Source organism: Trichomonas vaginalis, chromosome II, assembly GCF_026262505.1.
Source record: "Trichomonas vaginalis G3 chromosome II, whole genome shotgun sequence".
NCBI lineage: Eukaryota > Parabasalia > Trichomonadida > Trichomonadidae > Trichomonas > Trichomonas vaginalis.
The window spans coordinates 20,755,547-20,779,904 of NC_067204.1; the positions used below are offsets into that span (position 1 = coordinate 20,755,547).

Sequence of the window (24,358 nt, forward strand, 5' to 3'; positions counted from 1 at the left end):
TAAAAACATTCTCAGTTGCACCTTTAATGATTATCAAGTCTGTGTATCTATTTGTATTGGTATTTTGAGAACGCTCAATAAGGAGTCTTTCTTATTATTAGCGATCATTTTCTAACTCACATTATGATGGGATATAACACTTTCAAAGTTATCTATAAATAGTGTTTGGGTAATGCAGACTCGGGTCGATCTTAAAAACACGGCAATCGGCGCATCTTGTTATGGAGAAAAGATGATTTTGAATGTAAAAAACGAAAAATCTGTCAAAATTCAGAAATGAACATTTTTGTACGCTTCTGGCGATGGCTATTAAGCTTATTCTGGTCTAAAAGTATTTCTATGACAATAGTTGGTCTTCCATCTGCAGGAAAAACAACATTAGTCCGTGCATTTGCAAATCAAGATACAGAAGAACCTGTTGTCCCAACAATTGGAGCACAAAATTCAACAATGAAGATCGGAAAAATCAATGTAAATGTTCATGATATGAGTGGAAATAAAAACTCACGTGCATTATGGGAAGAATATTGCCAAAGAGCAGATGTTATTCTCTATGTCATCGATTCGTCTGATCAGGAAGCTGTACTTGCAAGTGAGAATCAGCTCTCTGAACTATTCCAGAATTTTTCATTATCTCGAAAGCCATACTTAATAATTGCTAATAAGCAAGATATTCCTGGAGCATTAAATAGCGAAGATATCATGTCTCGCTTGAAATTAGATTACGTTAGTGACAGAACTGTTAAATTATTCTGTATTTCTGCCAAAAAGAAGACGAATATCGATCAGATCATTGAGTGGATTAACAATGAATTTTAATTGTTTCTTAAAATATTAGATTTAATCTTCTATCCGATATATTTCTTTAAAATGAATGAAATTACTTTAACTTTTAATTAATCTAAATAGCAAACAAGTATTTGTAATTACAGAGGCTTAGAAATATCTTTAATGCAAAAAAAAAAAAAATAAACTTTATGCACTGCCTGCAACAGCGGATTGATATGAAGGAATCATGTATTTGATGTTAATGTAAGCTTCTGGACCACCGCTCTTTTCCATTTCTTCGAGAGTTTCGTGAATCAAATCTGAAAGATTGTTATGCTTGCGCTGGCTATATTCGATACGATCACCGATGTTCTTGTTATCAAGGAAGAATTCATTGAAAACAGGGAGAATCTGGCGGTAATATGGAACAAGAGCTTCACTAATGAGAGGATCTGCTTTGACAAGAGCCTGGATAACGGCCATGCAACGGCACAAGATTTCTGGTTCGCGTGTATTTAAGTCTTTCTTTAACGGAATAATTAATTGTGGAACAACTGCAAGGATTTTAGTTGGACCTTGAGCAATAAGATCAAGAGTTCCATAGTATGCAAAGTACCAGTATGGCTCTTCTGTTTCACGAAGGCCATCGAAAAATACTGGTAAATAGTGATGATAATCCAGAAGATCTGGAGATACTTTCCAGTGAATTGGACCTTGCTCATCACCGTAGTTACGTGAGATTGGAAGATCGCCACGATCATAAAAACGGCGGAATTGTGTAAATTCACGCGGCGGTTTAGGCTTTGGTGCCATTCCAAGTCCACATGATGTTACTGTAGCTTTCTTACGTTTGATTGTGCGTGATTGGACTGTTGGTTGTTCTTCTGTCTTTCCAAGGCGAGGCCTTTCTACAGACATTTTAGAATAAAAACGTATTTTTTTCCTAATTATCGTTGTTAAAAAAGTGCATTACATTTGAACGAGAATTCCTACTTCTCACTCACTAAAAATAGTATGAAGCTTTTCTATGAACCTTATAAGATGCTCTTCACCATTGTTTATTGAGGTTTGAATCCGAAAATATTATTTGAATTAAAAATCAAGTATTTATATTCCCATATATAGCTATTTCTTTGATTTCTTGTGCATTGCCATTGTGGTCTAATTGTATACATATTCATAACTTGAGACCACAAATCATTAACTGCAATATCCACTAGATGGATTTCGGAAATTCCAAGGTTTACATAAGAAAATGTGTTATGATTCAAAAGATTAGTTTAATATTTTAAAATATATTCTTGTAATAGAATTATCATTGGATTTGAAATATGTATTCAGACATTTTGATCATTAGAAATATATTATTAACTAATCTAAGACTTTTTACATAAGCATTTATTTACTAAAAAAACTAAAGTACATAAAAATAAACATATATTATAAGTATTACTGAATAGTTTGCTTTGTCTTCACCTTAACTTGTTCTTCCACATCAAAGAAATCAGGTAGAGAAGATTCTTCAGTCAAAAGGTTTCCATTTCCTTTAACAATGACTTTTTCCTCTCTATTTACAGAGCTAAATGAAGAAGAAACAATGAATAGAGTTGAATCTTTTTGAAGTTCAATTGAAGAAGGCAAATTTGGTTTAGAAACTCCATCATCGCATTGAACTTTCACATTTTCTGTTACAACTAATTCAAAATCTCTATTTTTGAATGTTGTATTTTCAAATGGATCAACTGCTGTCACGTTTTCATTGTCAAAAATTAACTTTTTGATTTGGTTTGTTAAGAAAGTAAATTTATTGGATTTAATTATATCCAATGTTTGTGATATTCCACATACAACAAGTTGATTAGTTGTTATACTTGTTGTATTGATAATATCGCTTGAAACTAATTTCAACATTTCCAAAACATTGTCACTTTTTGTGTAACATAAATTAATACCATTCAAAATCAATTTTTCTGTTTGACAATCCAATATGACGTCTTGTATTGTAACAAGAGCGAACATCTCTACCTGGGAGAACTTTATTCTTGATTTGATTCTCAAAGGAGAGACCGGATTCGTGTCACAAATGTAAAACCAAACAGAATTCAATGCGAAAATTTCGACAGAATTCTCAGAATACTTCACTTGTCTTGCACCGCGTGGACACGATTCAGAAGACATCGAATCTGAGAAAAGACAGATATCTTGGGACATTACTGTCTGTGTGATTGTTGGGTCGATGTCATAGATCAATTCTGGAAATGTGTCGTATATAACAACTTCTGTCATTCCTTTCAAAAATCCATGGGATTCTGATCTGACATTTATCCATTTTCCATCGAAAAACACGATTCCTTGCTTCATTGAGATTGATGGTATCAATGATGCTGTGTCTGAATGTGTACTCATGTTAAGATAATAACTACTCACGAGAAGATAAATGGATCGGATCTTTCTCGTGTCAAATTTCGTTTTTTCGTTGTTTTTCTCATGGAAAATGTAGTATTTCTCGAAAACTTCGATTCCTTCAACATCCAATGGCAAATTAAGTGTCAAGTTATTGATGTAATTGTCATTGAAACTGTCTAAAATGTCTTTGGACTCATAGTTCAATTCGAAACTCGTCAAATCGAAGCCTTTCGAAATTTTGGAAATTCCTTTTGCTCGAACATGATTCACTCTGAACATGTCATTGATATTTAATGTAATGTTCTCAAGCTCTATGTATTCTAAAACAGATTTCGTTTTAATAATTTCGATGGTTTTGACAGAATTTGCCAATAATTTGAGAGAAAACAAAGAAAATGATTCCCCGTCAATTATGACTTTTTCTGGCATTATGAGTAACTCCATCTGTTTAATGGACGAGTCGAGGACTAATGGCTTGTTATTGTACTGCAATTTAGTATATCCGGACGGACAAGAGTCATGACGACCGTGGACGCAGATTTTGGCAGCAGAATTTATGTATTCTTTGGAGAATTGGAAGCCATCGTGGACAACACCGAAGATTTTAATCGGAACATCACTCGTCATGTTGGCATTGGTCCTGTTTGCGGTCGGAATCGTTTCCCAGGATGAATCAAAAGTAACTGAAGGGTCATTTCCGGCGAAATCGATATTTAGAGGCTTGGAACATATGTAATTACTACCATACGGAGCGAAAATGACTGTATGGAGGATCGTTAGTGAGATATGGTCGTAATACGTATAATAAATCGGAATTTCGTTGATGTAAATTACATCGTTTCTGAAATAAATGGTTGACATGTTCTCATCGAGTATGATTATGTCAGTAGTTGGTCGTAATTTGTCTTGTATGTTCTTATAACATTCTAAAGACAAAGTTGCGTGGCTAATGTTCATTGTATCTGATAATATGGTTGAAGATCCAATCATTGATAAGTTATAAACAGGAATATTCGTCTGAGAGAAAACATAAATATTGGTATTAATTAAATTCAGCGTTTTGATGACTTTTTCGGCATGTATTGCAACAAACTGTGTATACTTAGCCGTAATTGTCAACTTATCAAGCGATGCGACGTCTTCATCTATAGTTGGCATATCTGATGGAGTCGAATCCGCAATAAATATTGTTAATTGCTTGGTATACGACTCCAGGACCTTCATACTGATCTTCTTTGAGGAGTATTTGAAAGGAATGTACGAATCCGGACAAGATTTCGGATTTGATTTGTACAAACAATAAGAAGAGTCAGAGAAAAAGCTGACAATTGGTTCTTGGTCGAAAATAAAAATATCCGGAATTACATTCCTCGGAGTAAAGACTTGTGCTGGATAAGCATGACGAGTTGTGATATGGCCTTTACTGGATACGACAGGGTTGAGCTCGAACCAATCCTCGGAGAAGGAGATATAAGTTGATAAGCTGAGGAATTCTAAATCTGGCATTTTCGGCAAAAATACACCAAATCGGTTAGTTGGAGCAATAGTAATCTTCGTAGCCTTCTGGGAAGCATGGATATATGTGATAGATGCAAACATTGAGAAGTTTGCTATAACTGTATATTGAGATGTCATTTCGAAAACGAAATGGTCGGGACAAACGATAATGTTTGATATTGGCTTGGAGTCATCGCTTGAAACTAACTCGATTCTACGCGTCGTCGATGGAGTTAAAAACGAAACTAAGTTAAAATAGGCCGTAGCCAAGATTTTCATAAGATTATGGACATCTATCGGCTTGTTCATTCCGGCTGTTTGGATTTCGGATGTATCTGAGATCAATGTTCCGATGATAATCGAATCCATTTCATCTACAGTTCTGAAATTGGTTGTTAAGTAGTAGATTTCGAGTTTCGGAATAATAACATTAGGTCTGAAAAGCAAGGTGATCGTATTTGAGGACTGTGAGTATAATTTCACATTAATTCCTCCGAAACAATGCATATCGAGGATAACATTAGGGGAAACTACCTTTATAGTGCAATCTCCATACGGATCAGGCAAGAATATTCTACTCAAGACCTTATCTGAGTTTGGTATAACTTGTTGATCTTGTCCGCATTGGGATGGATCATCAGAAATGCAATATCCGGAGCTGTGAATTCTATCTGAGTGGATATATTCCTTTAAATCGAAGATCTCGAGCAGTTTCGTAATTGATGATTTCGAATGAATGTAATTTATCTTAGTTGGATGGAAGAAATCACCTCTACCGGACTTAACACCAATATTGTTGTCTTCCCAACTCTCGTCAAAGTCGTAGTTGACAGAAGATTCGTTCAAATAAATTATTTTAGGGAAAAACTCCAATTTGTACTCATAAGGAAGTACTGCTCTTATTTTAATTTCTTGGTTCTGTTGATACGGAAGTACAAAAGACAATTTCAAGAGCTGTTGGTTCGGAATTCGAAATGCTTTGCCAGCAAACTGGATTTGGAAGCTGTTTTGCCTGAAAACGAGCTCCTTTATTTGGTGGCCTTCCTTGAAATTGACGTAGGTGTAGTCAACTTGGTCATCATCCAAATCATCAATTAAATTGAAGTTATTTGAAGGAATAATGAGGTTATGGCAGTGGAATCTGCAGTCCTGGAAGAAGTCAGTTGGTTCCATGCATTCCAATGTCGAAACATTGAAAACTGGAAGGTTTTCGTCTTTGAAATTTAATTTAACTTTTTTTCCAAGGGTTAAATTCTGAATTGAGAGCTCTGAACCGATCAGTTCGATATCGGCGTTCTCAAGAAACATGTGTGCAGGGCCACCATGTGATAAATCCACTGAAATTTTTGTGATGAAGTCAGCTCCAACGATTGAGATGGTTCTACCTGCGAAATAGGCTGCATCTATCTGTGCTTGTGTTGGGTAGGTATCGTATATCAAGAAGTTGGCCAGTTTTAACGTGTTTGGAATTGGATATGTGATTGGACCGCCCAAATTGTACTTCACGAAGGCGCAATCTTTATTTTCTGGTATGTTAACGTTGTAGAAGCAGAATTTGCCGTTGTATTTGGTGGTATTCTTAGTAATATGTCGAGCATAAATTTTATAAATGGATGGAGTGATATCTTCGATGTTTTCGAAGTCAATTGTAATTGAATTTTCCGCTCTGATAGTCCCTGGACCAACAGTTGTAACAGGAGCCGCTCCCCAAATTGGATTAAAAGTAATGAAAGCATCTGGTGAAGAAAATTCGATGCTTGGTATCTCTTGCATGAATATAGGTATCGGGGCTGACTTTGTTAGCCTAACTGTTGACTTTGCTTTGAATAAAATCGATTTAAATTTCATTGTATTAATAAAGATCTCGGAAGCATAAATACCTTCATTAGCAAACTCTATTACATCGTTTTCTTCTAATACAACTTCAAGTTTAAATGAAGGATTCACAAATAACTCTTCATAAATGGGAAATGTAACCATAGATGTCCGAAATACATTTGTAATCGTGAAGTTTTTAATTGTAATTAGGTTTTTCTTGACTCTATCGCGAAATTCGATATCTCCATCATTGCAATAATTTTCTATGATAAATGAGCTCTGCCTGCTACCATAGAATATAACTTTAGTCGGGCTATCGAAGATTAATGATTTCATATTGAGATCATAGTCCTTGTATAGAAAAGTAAAAGAATATCCGCTAAAATGAATGCTTTTTTGGTTCAATTGCTTATTTGAGAACTCAACGATATCAATAGGTTTGACTGATTGTTGAACATATATTTCAATATGTCCAGATACACTTGGTTGAAAAGTGTATTGATCAACTCTATCCAGCAAAACGTAATCTGTTGCTCCTTTACATTCTGATTTGTATCGACTGCTCTGAATGAGACAGTACTTTTTGTCTTCATAGAATGTAAGGAAAAGAAAAGAAAGCATTTTTGAATTTTTTTTTATTGTTTATATAAATTTCGTAAGTTTAATACGTTTGTTTTAATACCATAGAATACCTTTGTTGATTCAATTCCATAAACAAATGAGAAAATATTGATATGACAATGTTGAGAAATTCAATTCTAATGATTCTAATAGAATTGTTGTGAAAAGCAAAAAAGTTATATTTGGAATTCATTTATCTCAAATATTCCTCAGCAATAAATATATAAATAATTAGTTTATTATGATAAATCTATCTCGTTTGTAATAATTTCATCAGTGTGGATTGAAAATGATTCACCAGAATCTTCATTGTCATCTTCATTGATATCAATTGGAACCAAATTATGCGGTCCAAATGGTGGGGGATTTTCATCATCCATATCATCAGAATGGACAGATATTGTTTCACCCGAGTCATCTCTATCAATTTCTTCACTTGGTTCCTTAACAACCTGTTTAATCTTCGGTTCTGGTCTAATGAGAAGAATGATAATAAAAATAATGAATAGAATAACTGCAATTATGCAAGCAACAACAACTAAAATAATCCATCTTCTCTCAACAAGGATACGTAAATCGACATTACCAGCTAAAGCTGCATAACTTCCTCTGATTTTAATCATTACATAAGTAGAATTGGATTCAGCACCAAACTTATCTGTTGCCCAAAGAGTGATGTTATAATCATCATCTTTGTAATCACTTGGGATAGTAAGATTGAACTCGAAATATGTCCAATTTTGACCTGTTTTTGTTTTATTTATGATATTGACTTTGTTAAATAATTTTTTTTCATCTGGATAAATCTTCATGTAAATGTTTGCCCAGTCGCCAAAATTCGAATCTTTGACCCTGAATTTTATTGTGATATTTCTAGTTTGGTAATATTCGTTGTCTTTTTCTAATTCACTCTTATTTGTGTATTCAATTTGAGGTGCTCTGTTTCTGAATGGAATTTCCGCTGTGATATTTTGGCCTTGGCCATCTGAATCAATAACTGTGACGTTGATGATATATGGTTTTGTGATTGGATGATCTTCAGGAATCTTAATATCGATTTCATAAGGATTGTTATTGCATTTAAGTTCAGGTTCGTTAATTCTACTGCAATCTGCTTGTTTTGAAATGTTTGTTCCATCAGGGAGATTGATAATAATTGTAATATTCTTATCTCCATCTTTGTCAGAGACTAAGAACTTAGGACGTGCAAAGTTGCCAGGGATTGTTGTATTGGAGTCTGTCCCTTCATATTGGATCACAGGAGCAGTGGGAATATAGATCGATGTTGTGTCACTTGATGAAAGATTAAAATAATCCTTTGCAGTAACTATGATGCTTTCATTACCTCCTTTAACATCTGAAGGTATGGTTATAGAAAGGTTATGGTTTGCACCTGATTCGTTTGTTTGAAATGCATCATTGAAATGGAATTCTTTATCTAGGAATTTAACTATAAATGTAGAATTATCACCTGGATCATCATCTTTAATGAAAACGCTCAAATTAATTGTACTTCCTGGAATAAATCGTTTTCTTTGACCCTCATTGATCTTAATTTCAGGTTTCGATCTGATTGAGAAATTCAATTGTACTGGTTCCGATTGAAGTCCATATTTATCAACAGCTTTTAATATGATATTTGTTTCACCTAATAGGTTATTTGGTATTTGAATATCCAAATCAGCATCAGTTTCTTTACTATTTGAATAGAATTTCTTTGTATAATTTTTTCCATTAATAAAGAATGAGAACTCTTCTTCTGCATCATTATCTGTGACTTTTACAGAAATAGTGTATTTTTCATTCCTTTGAACAATTTGAGGAATTCCTTTTTCAATTTGAATTTCAGGTTTATTCCTGATTTCGACAGTCAATGTGATGTTCTGTGATGTTATGTTGTGACTGTCAATTGCATAAAATGTTATACTGAAAACACCGCTATATTCTTCAGGAAGAGGGATTTCGACTGGTACAGATGCTTGATGTGTAGATTGATTAATTGAAGTTCGTGAAACATTAACAGGTTCTTCAATGCCATCATAATGATAGAATAAATCACAATAATCATTTTCATCATTATCTTCTACCTTGATCGTAAATATTGCATTGCTCGATGGTGTTTTGATTTCTGATATGTTTTCACCTGTGATAACTAGTGGATCAACAATGTGAATTGTTATATTCAGGTAATTTGATGTCATTTCGTAATCATCTTCAACGATAATACTAATATTGTTTACACCAAGATGAAGTTTATCTTTTTCGATGATAATATAAAGTGGAGTGACTTCTGATGCTCTATTAACACGACCACTATAATTATTATAGTTTTGATCATCGATGGCATACTTCATTTGGAATGAATCTGTTGGATCTTTATCTTTGCAATCGAATGTGATGTTGAAGACATCTGTCATCAAATATTGTTCTTTGTGTTTGATATTCGATATTTCAGGTTTATTCCTGATTTCGACAGTCAATGTGATGTTCTGTGATGTTATGTTGTGACTGTCAATTGCATAAAATGTTATACTGAAAACACCGCTATATTCTTCAGGAAGAGGGATTTCGACTGGTACAGATGCTTGATGTGTAGATTGATTAATTGAAGTTCGTGAAACATTAACAGGTTCTTCAATGCCATCATAATGATAGAATAAATCACAATAATCATTTTCATCATGATCTTCTACTTTGATCGTGAATGTTGCATTGCTCGATGGTGTTTTGATTTCTGATATGTTTTCACCTGTGAGAACTGGAGGTTCCCGAATTGTAAGAACTAAAGTAGCATTTGTTGTAAAGTTATATCTATCAGTGACAACAATTGTAAGATTGATAGTTCCAGATCTGGCAGTTGATGGTATCTCAATTTGTTGCAAATCACCGTTATAAACATGTGTTGAGCTATCAATTAATATTGATTGGAGATGTTTCTTACTATTTTCATCATTATCGAAATAGTAAGATATACTTTCATTTTCATCTTCATCAAGATCAGTAATTATAATATGTGGCGAAATTTTAGAACCTGGAATGAAGAAAGACTCATTATTCGATACGATAATAGTCGGTGGCTCAACGATCATAATTAAAAGACTTATAGGATCTGATTCTATTGAATAATTATCAACAACACTTAGATTGAAAATATTCCTACCTCGCTTGAGCTTATTTTTATCTACCAGGAAACTCATTTTTGTTGTATCACCTTCTCGTGGTACTCTTTCCCCATAATTTTTGTATCCTGCATCATCTTCCATTAAATATTGAATTTGGAATGAATCAGTTGAGTCATGATCAATGCAATCAAATAATATATTGATAGTTTCAGAAATTAAATATGTTTCTTTGTTCACTATATTTGTCAAAACTGGTTTGTCTCTTATCTTGAGAGTTAAACTGTGATTTTCTGATTTTAATATATCTTCGACTGTAACACTGTATGTGATTTGAAAATCACCGAGTTCAGCTGTAGATGGGATTTGATATGAAATATGAAATGGTTTATTATTTGTTATCAATACAGATTTCTTCTCATTAACATAAACAGTATACCATGTGTCAATTTCTTCTAGAATTGGGAAGACAAATGTCAAGTTTGATTCATCATTTGGATAGTAAAATTCTTTATCGTGCTTAACAAAATTTATGTCCATCTTTTTTCTAACAGCATAATCAATATTGAATTCGGTTTTTGAATTTTGAACGGTTCCATCTATAACATATAAATTTAGCGTATAATTATGTCCAGAAGGCTTAATAGAATGTAATTTAGTGGTTCCTTGAGTACTTTCTTTCTGATGTTCAAAATAATAGTTAATAGACTTATTATTTGGCCAACCTATTCTTCTCCTTGGTGATTGAAGAAATATTTGTGAATTATGATCAGGATTATAATTGGTGAGATTTATTACAATTGGAAGTACAGTTTTGGGTGAGTATTCAATTATCTTTGGTTCCATAACAGCTTTATGAACCTCAATTGGTAACGCAATAAAAGCTGTAAAATTTCCTATACCTTCAACTACGCCATTCTTGATGAACTTCACATCGAACGAAACGGAACCTCTTGGAAAGTAATTTTCATAATCTTCATCCATGTCCAAACCAGCAGCTCTAAAATATGGTTCTGAGTCTAAATTCAACTGGTATTCATATGTTTTACTTGATTGATTAATTGTATAAACAACTGTATAATTTCCTGTAAAATCATCTACATTTTTTATTTCGAATTGGTTTCCAGTCATATCAAATAGATCTCCAAATGGAATGATTGGTGATTCGAAATTTATCTCAATAATTGATAGTGCAGCAGCCAATAAAAAACACAACATCAATGAAAAATAAATTTCAATTAAAAAAAAATAAAATTGAATTATGTCATATATATGTGTGAATAACAATATGGTAACTAAAATTTATTTTCTGACCAATTTCAAATAGAATTAAGTCCAATTTTGAATAGTCATTCAAAACAAATAAAATAATTTATTCAATTTGATTTAGAAATTCCAAAAGCAATATCTTTAAATTCTTAAAATGAATTCAAAACATTTTAAAAAAATTGAAGTAGCTCTCAAAAAATCTGAGTGAATCGACACTTAAGTGATCTTACAATTCATGAATTGCTAACTTAAAAATAAAACTCTGTCACATAATAATTGTATTTCGTTGGAGATAGATGACACGTAAAATTAAATTTTCAACATAAAAATATTGTAATTCCGAACGACAAAATCTTATATAGTTTCGTTATATATTAAAAATTGATAATTACAAAAATTTATATTAAATTAATTATTCAAAACCAAAAATTCAATTAATTAACATTATTAGCTTCACAACATAATATATTGATATTCTACATCAAATTGTGAATATTTTTTTTATAAAGTAAATGTATATTTTGTAAAGATTCTTTTTAAGGATACCCTTACATTGCGTAGTTAGAAAGAGAATATGATATTGTCATGATTGCTAAAGTTTTAGGCTCCAGAAATGAATATACATCAAACTGAAACAATTGATAAATTGAATGAACTTTTGAGAGGTTCTCAAATAAAAAAAATTATCTAATTTTTTACAATATTACTATTATTTTATCCACATATGTATATATAGTAATTTGAGAAAACTTTGAGGAAAAAATAAGTTTAATAAAAATCTGAATTTTACTTGTTGTGGGATTGTTATTAATTGACACTCCAGACGTATTACTAATAGTTATGCGTATGCAATTAAAGTATTTCTGATGGACAAAATGTGAGATTTATATCAGATAATTCATTTCTACTATTAAGTTATTCATTTATGAGTTTGCACTTATTCGCACTAAATAAATAACTATTAAAAATTGTTTTAATTAATTGACACCATATAATAGAGTGAATTTTGTTTGATCAAACAACAATAGATGATAGATATAAAGCCAAGAAACTTGCTATTAATATGCTCTACTTGCTATTTCAATGTAAGTATGATATTTTCTAAATGTTTCGTTCAGATAACTTAGATATATTAGTCAAAATTTGAAATTTTAATAGCACATATATTAAAAATAATTATTATTCATAAAAGATTAATGAAATAGTAAAAAAATCAATCAAATTATAAAAATACAACATTTAGAAGAATTCTTATTATCCTTCAAAAAGTCAGTATTTCTGCTGTAATTTTCTACAACATTGTAGTTATTGCACTTTGTCTATGGATTTGTATATATGTTATATATAAATTATATATCTAAACTGCCCATAAGTGCAATTTTTATATAAATTGTTTATTTCTTTAACAATTTCATATGAAATATGCTTTTTTAAGCGTATCAAAGCTGTGTTCTTAATGTGCATGGATATATCAAGAAAAATGTCGAAAAAAAATGTGAATTCACAAATTCACTGAATTTTCACCGTTTTTTGAATTTTGCTACAGCACTAATATTAAATAATACTAAAATCTTCTGTCTTTGTAAAAGAATAAATTCTGACAAAAAGTGCTCGTTTAAATTTAATGATCATCTGTATGACTAAGTGGTAAAAAGTGTTTATGACCAAAAAAGGGTTACATGCTTAGTCTATTTTTCTGACAGGATACTCTAGATTTACATGATCTCTATTTCATATCTCCGTTTTTAGATTCTTCGACAGATTTTATGATAGAAAACCAAGATTAACAAATTTCCGGCATGTTAATGAAGAAATCTGCAGCTACCCTCAATATTATTTCAATAATCAGTATCGTTTCTCTTACAATTTATTTTTTTCTCAATAATTTAACAAGAAATAACAATACACACTTGGTTTTACGTATAAAAGCTAAGTGTCGAACTTAATCAACTTTACTTACTTAGCAAATGAATATTTTTGTGGTTGCGAGTTCTGAATGCTGAAGTTTTAGATTTCTCTATAAATGATATCATTGCACTTACAATGTTGTTCCAGCCTATCGCATAAATCATAGAAAATCCAAAAAAAAATAATATAAAGAAAATTCATGTCATGAAGTTCAAAAAATACCGTGTAACATTAAAATTTGTTATGCATAATACATTTTAGCTATTATTGATTTTTTTTAATTTTCGAGAAATTGAATGGTGAGTCCGATAGAGAAATTTTTAAAAATCCTAGTGCCTCATAGAAGTAATTTCCCTCGTCTCCCATACTTCCAAATGTATGCATATGACATAAACTTTTATGCATTACACAAGTGGCCAATAATATCTATAGAGTAAAAAATTAGAAATTTAATTTTTTTATATGATAGTTATATTTCAGATTTGCGAGCGTAACTTTTTTCTCCATGGCATACTTGTTTTAAGAGCAAATGATCAAAATCGTCCTTCAATTATTGAAGGAGCTGATATCTTTTGAAAATTGAATTGAAAGGGTATTCAATTTTCAAATTTCCTCTCAATTTTGGAAACATATCAACTCTATGAATTAACAATTATGTGCCTTCACAGTTTATCAGTCATATAAGGTGCTTATAAAGAAAAAAGTTACGCTCGCAAAATATGTTTTTATATAGATTTCACATAAAATAATTATGTAATTTCTAAAAAGAATATTTTTGTTCTTGAATATTAAAGTGTATTGTAGTTTAAAAAGTTTTAAATATGTTGCTAAAATTTCAGGTTTATAGCTCATGTCTAGCATGACTTCTTCGTATGCGCAAAAAATCTGACACGTAAGGGTATCCTTAATAAAAAAATAAAATTTTGAAGAAGAACACAAAATCTTCTGAAAAATAATATCACATAAACTCATATTATTTTCTAATATATAACTATTTTATATAAAAATCAAATTCAATGATCTTAAAAGCGAAGGATAAACCTCAAAATTTACGAATATAATGCTTATCTATCATAAAACCATATGAAATATCAATTTTTGCTTTACGCCTATTCCCACTCATTATATTCGTAAATTTTGAGGTTTATCCTTCGCTTTTAAGATCATTGAATTTGATTTTTATATAAAATAGTTATATATTAGAAAATAATATGAGTTTATGTGATATTATTTTTCAGAAGATTTCATTCTATATGCCTATGAAAAGTACTCTCAAAACTAACTTTTTCCTAATTATAATTAAATCTAGAATATTGTATTATGCTTAGTATTATTTCATTTTTCTCATTCAATTTAGAATTTACAAATGTCAAAAAATTGAGAGATGTCACTTTTGATGAATTTCTGTTTATTACACACATGTACTATTCAGCTCTCTTAAATGTCTCAAACTATGTTATTGGTAGATCCTGAAGTCGATGCCAAACTTTTTTATTAGTATTTTTGTGTAAAAACAGTCTTAATCTCTTCTTTTCTTCTTAAAAATATGCAAATGTCTGATTTTTTATTTTTTCAAATCCATGCCAAATTTGAAATTCTTTTTATTTTATATGTTCTGAGTATAATAGTTTTTGTCAAATATTTTCTTTACAAAGCATTAAAATAAGGAGATTCGATTGATATTTCAAAACACCCAAATTTTAGCAGCCAAATCTCTATTCCCATATATCTGCTCTGGATGCTTTGTTATTTTCATTATGTAGCTAATGCTATCATAATTTTCTTTATGATGAACGTTTAATAAAAAAAAAATAAGATGTCGGAGGAGCTCCAAGAGGTCAACATGTCATATGTCTTGGCATGGCATCCATATTCGCGAGCTAACGACCTCCCAGAGGCATTTGGACAATTTGCGAAGGAACTCGAAGTTGTTGCTAGATCCAGAGGTGGTGTGGCCGCTGTAGATTTATTCACAGGAAGAGGTTTGCAGAATGGCTTCCATATTGCGAAGACCATTCTCCAATCAGTTGTATTTGGTGTTACAGATATATACGATTTATGTCTTCAACAAGCTGATGAAATTGAAAAATGCTGTGTTATAGAAGAACATGATATGGTTGCAAAAGTTAAAGGTCTTGAGCAAGGAGAAAGAGTTCCTATCCACTTTGGACCTGTTCCTGAACTCTTTGATTCCCTTTGCGAATTCTTGTGCTGCAACATCCTTCGCCGCGTCTTGGAGATGTGGATGGCTGTTGCTTACGTCAAGGCTGCTCATAAAGTTGCAAATGGCGATGCAAATGCTACAGTACCAAATGAAAAAATGATTAAATTCCTTACATACATAGCAACAGAATTGTCAGAACCACCGTTAGTTGTTGATGATGATCTTCTCGAATGGATCAAAGATGCAGCTCAGGACGCTATCAAGGATATTGATGCAAAATTCCAAGAATTTAAGGGTCTCTCCGCTCATCGCGTTGATGATTTCATATTCATGATTAATTGGCAAAATCTCTTTATCAACTTGTACAACGATATTCTTGTCATTTCTGAAATTATTTACACATCTTACGGAAGCAGCAAGTCCTGGGATCAGTCACCACTTTTACTCCCAATTGTTATGATGAGTGCTGGCGCTGTTTCTCTTCAACGCACTATTATGAACGTATTCAAGACATGCATTCCTGAAAACGCTCCAAAGATGCGTGCTCACCAACGTCTCATGCAAAAACTATTTCCAGCTTAAATTATTTTCATACAAAAAAAACATTTTCTGAATAAAACTAACTTATATTTAAGGGATTTTAAACACCTGATCGTTTTTGGTAATTGCTTTACCAAGTAGAGGCATTGACCTTGTTATTTGTCAAAAATAAGCAATTCAATACAATATGAATTTTCTTATTCTGATGATGAAAATGGCAACGTATATTTTATTAGAAAATTTATTAGTTCCTTGAACTACTTTTTGATTTGTAATCAATATCTCTGATTTTTTTTAGAATTCTAGCAATAGATTGATATAATATTGCAACATGCTTCAACATATAACAATAAAAATGGAATATGAACTTCTCAAACCTAATTTGTTTAAAACAATTTCATTGAATTTGAAATCATTTGATATATATCGACAAATCTTTTCCTTCTTGATTGTAATTTACAGTAATTTAGAAAGATAAAACATTTGATATTAATGATTTGTATAAATAAATATTTATTAAAAACTCTTTTTTGTTTTATTCCTCATCGAGTTTGACTTTATCCTTGACTTCCTTGAAAATCTTAACCACTCTGTGAGTAGAATCTCTCTGGAAGTGGTAAATTCCGTCATCGCTAGCAATCATTTTCTGGAAGACCTGGTAAATCTGGCCCATCATAGAAGCTTCAGGTAATGTGATGATGCTTGCGCCTCTTCCGTAAGCCTGTCTTTCTGAAGCCAACAAGACGTGCTGCTGCTTGTTTGTGCTGACCTTTCTCTCTACGAAACCGAGGAAGATCTGTTGGCAATCCATGAAACGACCGATTGCGACCCACTTTGCGAAGATGTTGGAGTTATCCTTAACTTCTGCGAGTAACAATGATGATCTGGCCTTCTCGAGGTCTGTTGCGTAGCTGACTTGTCTCAAAGATGTTGGTAAGTTGTTGAATGTGCGGCAGATAGCAATGGATGGACGTTCGCCTGGCTGTAATGGATCTCTGAGGCAATCGATCTCAGCACGGATGATGAATTCGACATTGTCGAGGACCAAACGACGATAAAGATATGGCTTTGAGTCATCATCGTCGCCTGGATGTTCTAAGTCATCGCCAAGTGTAAATGTTGGGCCATCACCGGAATTGGCAGCTGCCTGGAACTGGGCGGCGATGTTGGAGGCTTCAACAAGATTTCTGAGGAATTCTTCTCTTGTATCGTCACGGCGTTGGTTAACTGGGATTGTAATTGTTTCGAAGGATGATTCAAAAATGGCTGGAGACTCTTCGGTGCGTTGGTATACCCAAAGATTGATTCCGTCCTTCTTGAAGATTAACTCGAATGGACAGACGGATCTGTTAACAACAGAAATGGCTGCAAGAGCTTTGGCTGAAGCGAAAACACGGATGTTGGCCTTTGTCTTCTCCTGGGCGATTTCCTTGAAGACAGGATCTTCGAGGATTGGGCTTTCTTCCTTGTAATTTGCTTCTGGAAGTGCACGCTTCTTGTGTGGGCGTGTTGAAAGTAAGCTGTTGTTGAAGACTTTAGCTCTACCTGTGAATTTGATATCTTCTTCTGTAATTTTGCCGTTGAATGTAGCATCATTAAGAGCAGCACCTTCGATTGTATGGATTTGTTGCCAGTCGACGTTTGGTTCGACTAAGCCATGGAAATCGTATGGTGAAGCTGTAGCGATTGTACGACGCTTGGCACCTGGGCCCTTTGGCTCTACGTAGTTCCTATCATCGAATGTTTGTCTTAATCTGAATGTAAGCTGTGGAGCTGTGAAGGAATAGATTGAATGGTATGTAACCTGTCTGTATAAATCTTCAGAGATTTCTGTTGTATAAATATAGCCGTAGTTATGAGAAGAGCCTTTGAAAAAGGTAATGAACTCATTAACATCAAGTTCTGGATCGCCTGAGGCTGTTTGTTGCATTTTGACAAAAATTTTTGGGCTGAGGGACCAAGTCCTTTTAGGACATATTTGTTTTATTAAAGATTTTGGATATGGGGCATATGCTCAATATAAAAAATGAATTTTACCTTGATTTCTCATCAAACGAAATTCAAAAAAAAATTAATCTTCAATAGTTATGCTTTTATATGCATATATAAGAATCCACACGTGATTTACAATGGAAGTAAATAAGTAGATTTCTCACCTTTATCTCTATTTGTTGCGGTTCATATCTAGCCTATTCATACAGATGCATTCTACTTTTAGAAACCTTTTCAGTAACTTAAATGATTAATATTTCAGAAAAGCAAACATTTAAAATAAGATTTAAAAATTCCACAAAAAATACTTAATAACTCACTTATTTTATTAAGTTTTCATCAGTCTCCATTAATTTTTATTACATTTACATGATTTGTTATTTCATAAAAATCATTATGAATCATGAAAAATGTATTTTAAATTTAAAAACCTCCAAAAAAATTTCGAAAATCGAATTTTCTTTGTAAAAACATAGGGAATGATTGATCTTTTTCGAAAAACAAAAAAAGTTTGGAAAATCCACATGATGCAAAATGATATCAAATATCGTAGTCATTCAAATGGGCATGATTTGGGAATTCATTTCTTGAATTCAACATCTCGAACTTGATAAATGTGAATTTTTTCTCAAACATATAGCAAAATTAATGATTTTTGGATTTATTTCCTCATGATGGATCAACTTGGCAAAATTAGAAAAGAAAACCGATATAATTTACATAAAATGAGTAAACAAGATACTCGTGTTATCTTTGTAGGATGTTTAAGACCAAAAACAACAGAAGAAGACCTAACCAAAGCTTTCAGTACTGTTGGAAAAGTCGAAGACGTAATGATTCTTAGAGATGAAAATGGAAAATCAAAGCAAGTCGCTTTTATTTCATACGAAACACCAGAAATAGCTAAACTAGCCGTAGAAAAGTACGATCAAACTCTCCAATGCAATACTATCGTTCATGTTGAATTAAGAAAAACTAGATCCCCAAAGAATGAACAATCAGATGATGATCAATATCATAGAACGGAAACAGAACAATCCAGCTCCTCAAATTCATCATCTTCTGAAGATGAAAAACCTAAAAAGAGAAAACACAGCCACCACAGACATCACAAACATCATCATAGAAGACACAGACATAGTTCGAGTTCTAAGAGTGGTTCGGAAGATTCAAACAGTGAAGCTGATAAAGGAAAACACCGTTCTCACAGACATCATCACCATCACCATTCTAGATCCAATCATAGCTCCGAGTAATTTACTTTCGTTGAATCTTACTAGTTATTTAGTATTTATGTTTATTAATATTATTTTTATTCAAAATAAAATGCTTTCATAGAGTTTAATTACATTTTATCAGAGGCCCATTCGTACAAAGATAAAATCATTTTCTTTATGCAGGATAAAAACCAAATTTTTGTTTTTTATTTCTCAGTTCATTACTTTTTTGTCTTGTTTGAGATGATATGTGCTTGGTAATGTCTTTAAAACTAATGCTCCTTTAGTATTTTTGATAAAACTTAAAAAATTTGTTTTAGAATTTTAATTGTTTTCTTGCTTTTAAGGTTTTGCAACATACATATCAAAGCATTTAAATCCATGTTAATTAAAAATGAAACAAACAAATATGAAAGTTTTATAAGATAGAATTTCTATAAAAAAACAAAACAAGATATTGCTCTATTGTTGACTTCTAATGAGCTCACTTGGCATCTTAGCCATACCGTCAACTAAACTGTCATTTCCTGTACATTTTCCAAAACACATGTTTGCCCTTAATAAAATAGCGCAGGATATCATGAAGAATACAACTGACGTACTAAGGGCAATAAGAGGTGTTAGTGACAGTTTTTCAACGTAAATATATTGCGTTGGGAGAGGAATTGGAGTAAATGGATCAGTATCCATTACACCGTAGTAAATCGATTTAGGTTCGGAGGTTCCGTTGATGTATAATTGAAAAGATCGACTGGAATCAAGATTTTCAAAATTAAATTGAATCAAAGCAGTTAAATTATTTATGGTATTGCTATAATTGAACGGCTGCAATGATTTGTAACAATCCATTTTACCATTTTGATGAATGCAAATTTGATCATTTGGATTTATGGATTGGAAAGCGCCTTGTATTGAAAAAGGTTTAGGATCAGATATGAATATGCATTTCTTAACTGTATACGAAATATCGAAGTATGTATAATAAGATGACGGCAAATCAATGTATTGAGTATTTCCATTTAATAAAAGCACTCCATCTGGACACTGTTCGCTCGAAAATGTTGAAATGCATTGACATGAATCTTCAAGTATTGTGAAATCAAAAGAGTTTTTGAGAGATTTTGTTCTAATCGCGTATAATAAAGATGACTGAAGAGCCTCATAGTCAAAGTATGATTCATCGTCTTTGTTATATGCGTGATAGTGTTTTATCACTGTTCTGTTATTTAATTTGTTGAAAACCAGAAAATACTGAGGTTTTGTTGAATTAACACATATTGTTTTGCCTTTTGAAGGACAATAGCATCCAAGAATCGGTCCTGCATCTGGGCTTATCGATAAATCGCATGCTGACCGAGATAAAGAGAAAAAGAAAGATAACATTTGAATTAAAAGTGACAAAAATTTATTAAAGTTGAGAAGATTTTGAACAAATTTACATATCCTTTTAACCTAACTTTCAGAGTTATTTATGTTTAATAAAAAATGATAATGCTTTGAACAATTTTTGCATTAAATATTTTTATCATTTCATTTAAATTGAATTAAATCAGTATATTCTTTGGTTATGGATGAAAAGAGAATCATTGTTTAGATGGCAGAATCTAATGATATGATATATCCAAGAAATTGATCTCGGATAAGGAATAAATTCAAAATATTGAAATGTTCATATCACAAAATGACTCAAACAATTGAGAGACACAATTCAAATCACATTAGTCAAAATTACATTTTGGTATTTTTTTTTTCGATTAGTCAAAAAGAAACCTATATTTCTATCTGGAAGAAACAAATGTAAATGGCTTCAGAAACAATTCCTATCAGAGTGAGTTCAAAAAAAAATCTTAATTCTATGTAAACGACGTCAAAAAAAAATTCAGATGACTTCATTACTTTCTTTGTATTTATATGAATACTGGTCTTGTATATGACGAAAACAAGGCTGGCTTAGCTGCTCCAGCTGAAGAAGTAAGAGAAAAGATTATGAGCATTTCAAAAGGTTCAAAATACTTTGAACAACAACAAAAACGATCAACACGAGCAGATAAACAAATTTTGCAAATGAAAAACAAGCTTAAACATACAAGTGAGAGTGAACGCCATTTTGCAGAGATGCAAGTCGAAAATTATTTACAAAATCTTGAAAAACTTCGAGATTATTCAAAAACGTATTTACATGCTGATCTTGATTCATTCTTTGCCTCATGTGAAGCCTTGCGAGATCCATCTCTTGTTGGAACAGCCTTTGCAGTTGGCGGAGAAATTAAACACGGCGTTTTATCAACAACATCATACGAAGCGAGAAAGTTTGGTGTGAGAAGTGGTATGGCTGTGTTCATTGCTCTTCAGCTCTGTCCGCATCTAAAGATTGTTGAATCCCATTACGAACTTTACAAACATTATTCTTCTATCGTCCGAAAAATTTTTGAAAAATATGACAGTCATTATATCTCATTTGGCTTAGACGAAGCATCATTAGACTTATCAGAACATGTCAAGCTTGACTACGAAAAGGCCATGGATATCGCAAAAAACATACAGAAAGAGGTTTTCGAGCAAACAAAATTAACTATCTCATGTGGCATCGCCATCACTCCTCAGCTGGCCAAAATAGCAAGTGATGTGAACAAGCCGAATGGTATTTTCGAAATAAAGCATGACAGAGAATCAACACTCGATTTTATTTCGAAATTACCGATCAGAAAAATTCCAGGTATTGGAGGAGTGGCTGAACAACTACTCCACGGTATAGGAATTACTACAATGAAGGATGTTATGGATAAAAAAACTGATTTGTGGATTTGCATGCGTCCATTATTTTGTCAATTCATTTTTTCTGCATGTTTAGGTATCAATCGCCAGACATTTGGTGTTACCCGACATCAGCAAAGTATCTCCAAGGAGAGAACATTCGATAATACCAATGATAGAGTGTTTATGGAAGAAATTATCGAAAAATTATGCATGGAAGTATGCAAATTACTTCAAGAAATGAACGTATTATGCAGGAACGTGACAGTTAAATTCAAAGACAGTAGTTTCCAGACAATCACAAGATGTCTGTCGTTCGACCATGATACCAACAAAATTTTTGACATTTTTTGTGCATGTGTCAAAATTTTGAATGATGAATTGAGAAGTAGGTATGTGAAGTATAGGTTACTTGGTGTTAGATGCGGCCAACTTTCTACACCAAGAGCTAAGAGACAGATCTCAATTCAAACGATGTTCAAGAAATGCGAAAAGAAACAAAATGAAAGCCAATTTCCGAAAGAAGATGAAGAAATAGAGTACTTTAGCCAGCAATGTGATGAAGAAGAGCAGGAATACGAATGCGAAAGCATGGTTGAAGATAATCTTGATAATAAAGTTGTAATTGAAAGCGAATCTAGTCAGCAAAAGATTGTTGTTGATAACGAAGAGTTCATTTCGTTAGAGAAAGAGTTCGCCAACAGCCAGAAAGAAGAAGAAACCAAAAATGGAACTGGAAAGAAACAAAATTCAATTACACTTTTCGATTTCTTTGATAAGATCAAGGACACAAACTCAAAGATCGCTGTAATCAATCCTCCAAAGAAAAAATCGGAGAAAAAACAAAAAACTACAGGATTCTTCAAAAAGAAACCAACAGAAAAGAATCCAAAGCCAAAGCAGGTACAAAAGCAACTCCCATTTGCTCCTAATTAATCACAATCGTTCAATATATTGTTTATCCTGTTTTTTTTAAATAAAATTTTAAATCTTATTATTTCATTTAATTTTTAACAATGTATACATATTCTAATTATTTGAGCTCATGATAGATAGAAGATATTGATTTAGTTAAGAATTAAATATTGAAATAGAAAATATATTGGAAACTTCATAATCAGCAACCAATTTTATAACCATTTTCTACAATATGATTATGCTTTCATTCTCTATTAGCTAAAACAATAAAATGCATGAAATATTAAATGTTTTCAAAATTGTTTAGCGTATTGAATAATTTTCTCTACTAATATATGGTTACTATTAGTAGTTACTTCACAGATATCATAGAAGGATAGATTTTCTCACTTCGAGTTAATGATTTTAAATATTGCTTTCAAATGTATCTTATTTCATTCAATTATATATAAATAAGATTTTTCAATAGTAAAAAAGAAAGGCATTTGTATTTTGAAGAATAGAAACAATGTTTATTTTGATTATTTTCCTGGTTTTTTAGCGCGTGAAGCTGGTTTTGGTGGTGGCTTTTTAGCAACATCTTTTTTGTCTGGTTTAGTTGGCTTGACATCAATCGTTCCTTCTTCAGGAGTTAACGTAGCTAATAATTTATAAGTATATTGCTTTGGATCTTCTGTTGCACTGACTAAATAATATGTTTCGCCAACGCTTAAAAACTGTGTTGCATATGTTGTAAGATTAGGGCGAAGAAGCTTGACGTTTCCATCTTTATCACTTAAGTCTAATAAAAGAGAAGAATCAAGATTTGCGCACTTTCTGATGTGCTCTAGTATAACTCCGCATTTACAGTTTATGTTAATTGGTTTATTCTGATCATTAAATCTAATATTTATCTGCATCTTTTATCTAACGTTTTTTTTCCCCTTTCAAAAGAACCGTTTTTTAACATTATGGGATTTTTTATTGAGAAACATATTTGTGATCATTGAGAAATTTACTTACTATAAAGAAAATGAGCTTTTACTAATAATATAGTTATCCGGCCGAATAGCAGCTATCGTTATTAAAATCAAAAGATGAAATTAAGCTATTGAGATCAAAGGGCAAATTCACTAGTACGAAAGTTCAACATAGCATAAAACTATTTCCAAACAAGATAGGTATATATGTGAATGCCAAAGGAATCACTCAGAGTAACAATGTCCACTCAATTCAAGTTCAAATACTACCTAGTAATTTTTTCCTTTTCGAAAAATTGACATTTTTTCCAATTTTCCTACGATTAAAAGATCAAGTTGAAATGAATAACCATAACTCATAAACTTTTTTCATGAATATCTATCGCTATAATATCGTAAATAAGGGTT

General features: G+C 32.0%; 10 protein-coding genes across 10 annotated transcripts, besides 1 other annotated feature; 4 read left to right on the plus strand and 6 right to left on the minus strand.

Annotated features, from left to right (window-relative positions):
* Positions 1 to 276: 276 nt before the first annotated feature.
* On the plus strand, positions 277 to 819 carry TVAGG3_0580470 (small GTPase superfamily, Arf family; the record flags this gene model as incomplete). The annotated part of the gene is made up of 1 exon (XM_001579590.1): positions 277 to 819. The coding sequence occupies one exon, from the start codon at positions 277 to 279 to the stop codon at positions 817 to 819; it is 543 nt and encodes a 180-aa protein (XP_001579640.1).
* Positions 820 to 929: 110 nt separating this feature from the next.
* On the minus strand, positions 930 to 1,735 carry TVAGG3_0580480 (negative regulation of cell death; the record flags this gene model as incomplete). The annotated part of the gene is made up of 1 exon (XM_001579591.2): positions 976 to 1,686. One exon carries the CDS (start codon positions 1,684 to 1,686, stop codon positions 976 to 978), a length of 711 nt encoding a protein of 236 aa, XP_001579641.1.
* Positions 1,736 to 1,904: 169 nt separating this feature from the next.
* On the minus strand, positions 1,905 to 7,123 carry TVAGG3_0580490 (uncharacterized protein; the record flags this gene model as incomplete). The annotated part of the gene is made up of 1 exon (XM_001579592.1): positions 2,218 to 6,825. The coding sequence occupies one exon, from the start codon at positions 6,823 to 6,825 to the stop codon at positions 2,218 to 2,220; it is 4,608 nt and encodes a 1,535-aa protein (XP_001579642.1).
* Positions 7,124 to 7,342: 219 nt separating this feature from the next.
* On the minus strand, positions 7,343 to 11,447 carry TVAGG3_0580500 (uncharacterized protein; the record flags this gene model as incomplete). The annotated part of the gene is made up of 1 exon (XM_001579593.2): positions 7,350 to 11,447. One exon carries the CDS (start codon positions 11,445 to 11,447, stop codon positions 7,350 to 7,352), a length of 4,098 nt encoding a protein of 1,365 aa, XP_001579643.1.
* Positions 11,448 to 14,783: 3,336 nt separating this feature from the next.
* Positions 14,784 to 14,820: a mobile genetic element.
* A 213-nt stretch (positions 14,821 to 15,033) lies between these two features.
* TVAGG3_0580520 (uncharacterized protein) lies at positions 15,034 to 16,313 on the plus strand (the record flags this gene model as incomplete). The annotated part of the gene is made up of 1 exon (XM_001579594.1): positions 15,223 to 16,152. One exon carries the CDS (start codon positions 15,223 to 15,225, stop codon positions 16,150 to 16,152), a length of 930 nt encoding a protein of 309 aa, XP_001579644.1.
* An 84-nt stretch (positions 16,314 to 16,397) lies between these two features.
* Positions 16,398 to 18,286, minus strand: TVAGG3_0580530 (translation initiation factor protein; the record flags this gene model as incomplete). The annotated part of the gene is made up of 1 exon (XM_001579595.2): positions 16,646 to 18,040. The coding sequence occupies one exon, from the start codon at positions 18,038 to 18,040 to the stop codon at positions 16,646 to 16,648; it is 1,395 nt and encodes a 464-aa protein (XP_001579645.1).
* Positions 18,287 to 18,825: 539 nt separating this feature from the next.
* On the plus strand, positions 18,826 to 19,515 carry TVAGG3_0580540 (RNA-binding domain, RBD family-containing protein; the record flags this gene model as incomplete). The annotated part of the gene is made up of 1 exon (XM_001579596.1): positions 18,828 to 19,358. One exon carries the CDS (start codon positions 18,828 to 18,830, stop codon positions 19,356 to 19,358), a length of 531 nt encoding a protein of 176 aa, XP_001579646.1.
* A 266-nt stretch (positions 19,516 to 19,781) lies between these two features.
* TVAGG3_0580550 (uncharacterized protein) lies at positions 19,782 to 20,702 on the minus strand (the record flags this gene model as incomplete). The annotated part of the gene is made up of 1 exon (XM_001579597.1): positions 19,782 to 20,702. The coding sequence occupies one exon, from the start codon at positions 20,700 to 20,702 to the stop codon at positions 19,782 to 19,784; it is 921 nt and encodes a 306-aa protein (XP_001579647.1).
* Positions 20,703 to 21,206: 504 nt separating this feature from the next.
* Positions 21,207 to 23,033, plus strand: TVAGG3_0580560 (DNA repair polymerase UMUC / transferase family member family; the record flags this gene model as incomplete). The annotated part of the gene is made up of 1 exon (XM_001579598.1): positions 21,231 to 23,009. One exon carries the CDS (start codon positions 21,231 to 21,233, stop codon positions 23,007 to 23,009), a length of 1,779 nt encoding a protein of 592 aa, XP_001579648.1.
* Positions 23,034 to 23,475: 442 nt separating this feature from the next.
* Positions 23,476 to 23,895, minus strand: TVAGG3_0580570 (putative interleukin 2 receptor, gamma chain; the record flags this gene model as incomplete). The annotated part of the gene is made up of 1 exon (XM_001579599.2): positions 23,513 to 23,890. One exon carries the CDS (start codon positions 23,888 to 23,890, stop codon positions 23,513 to 23,515), a length of 378 nt encoding a protein of 125 aa, XP_001579649.1.
* Positions 23,896 to 24,358: the final 463 nt, after the last annotated feature.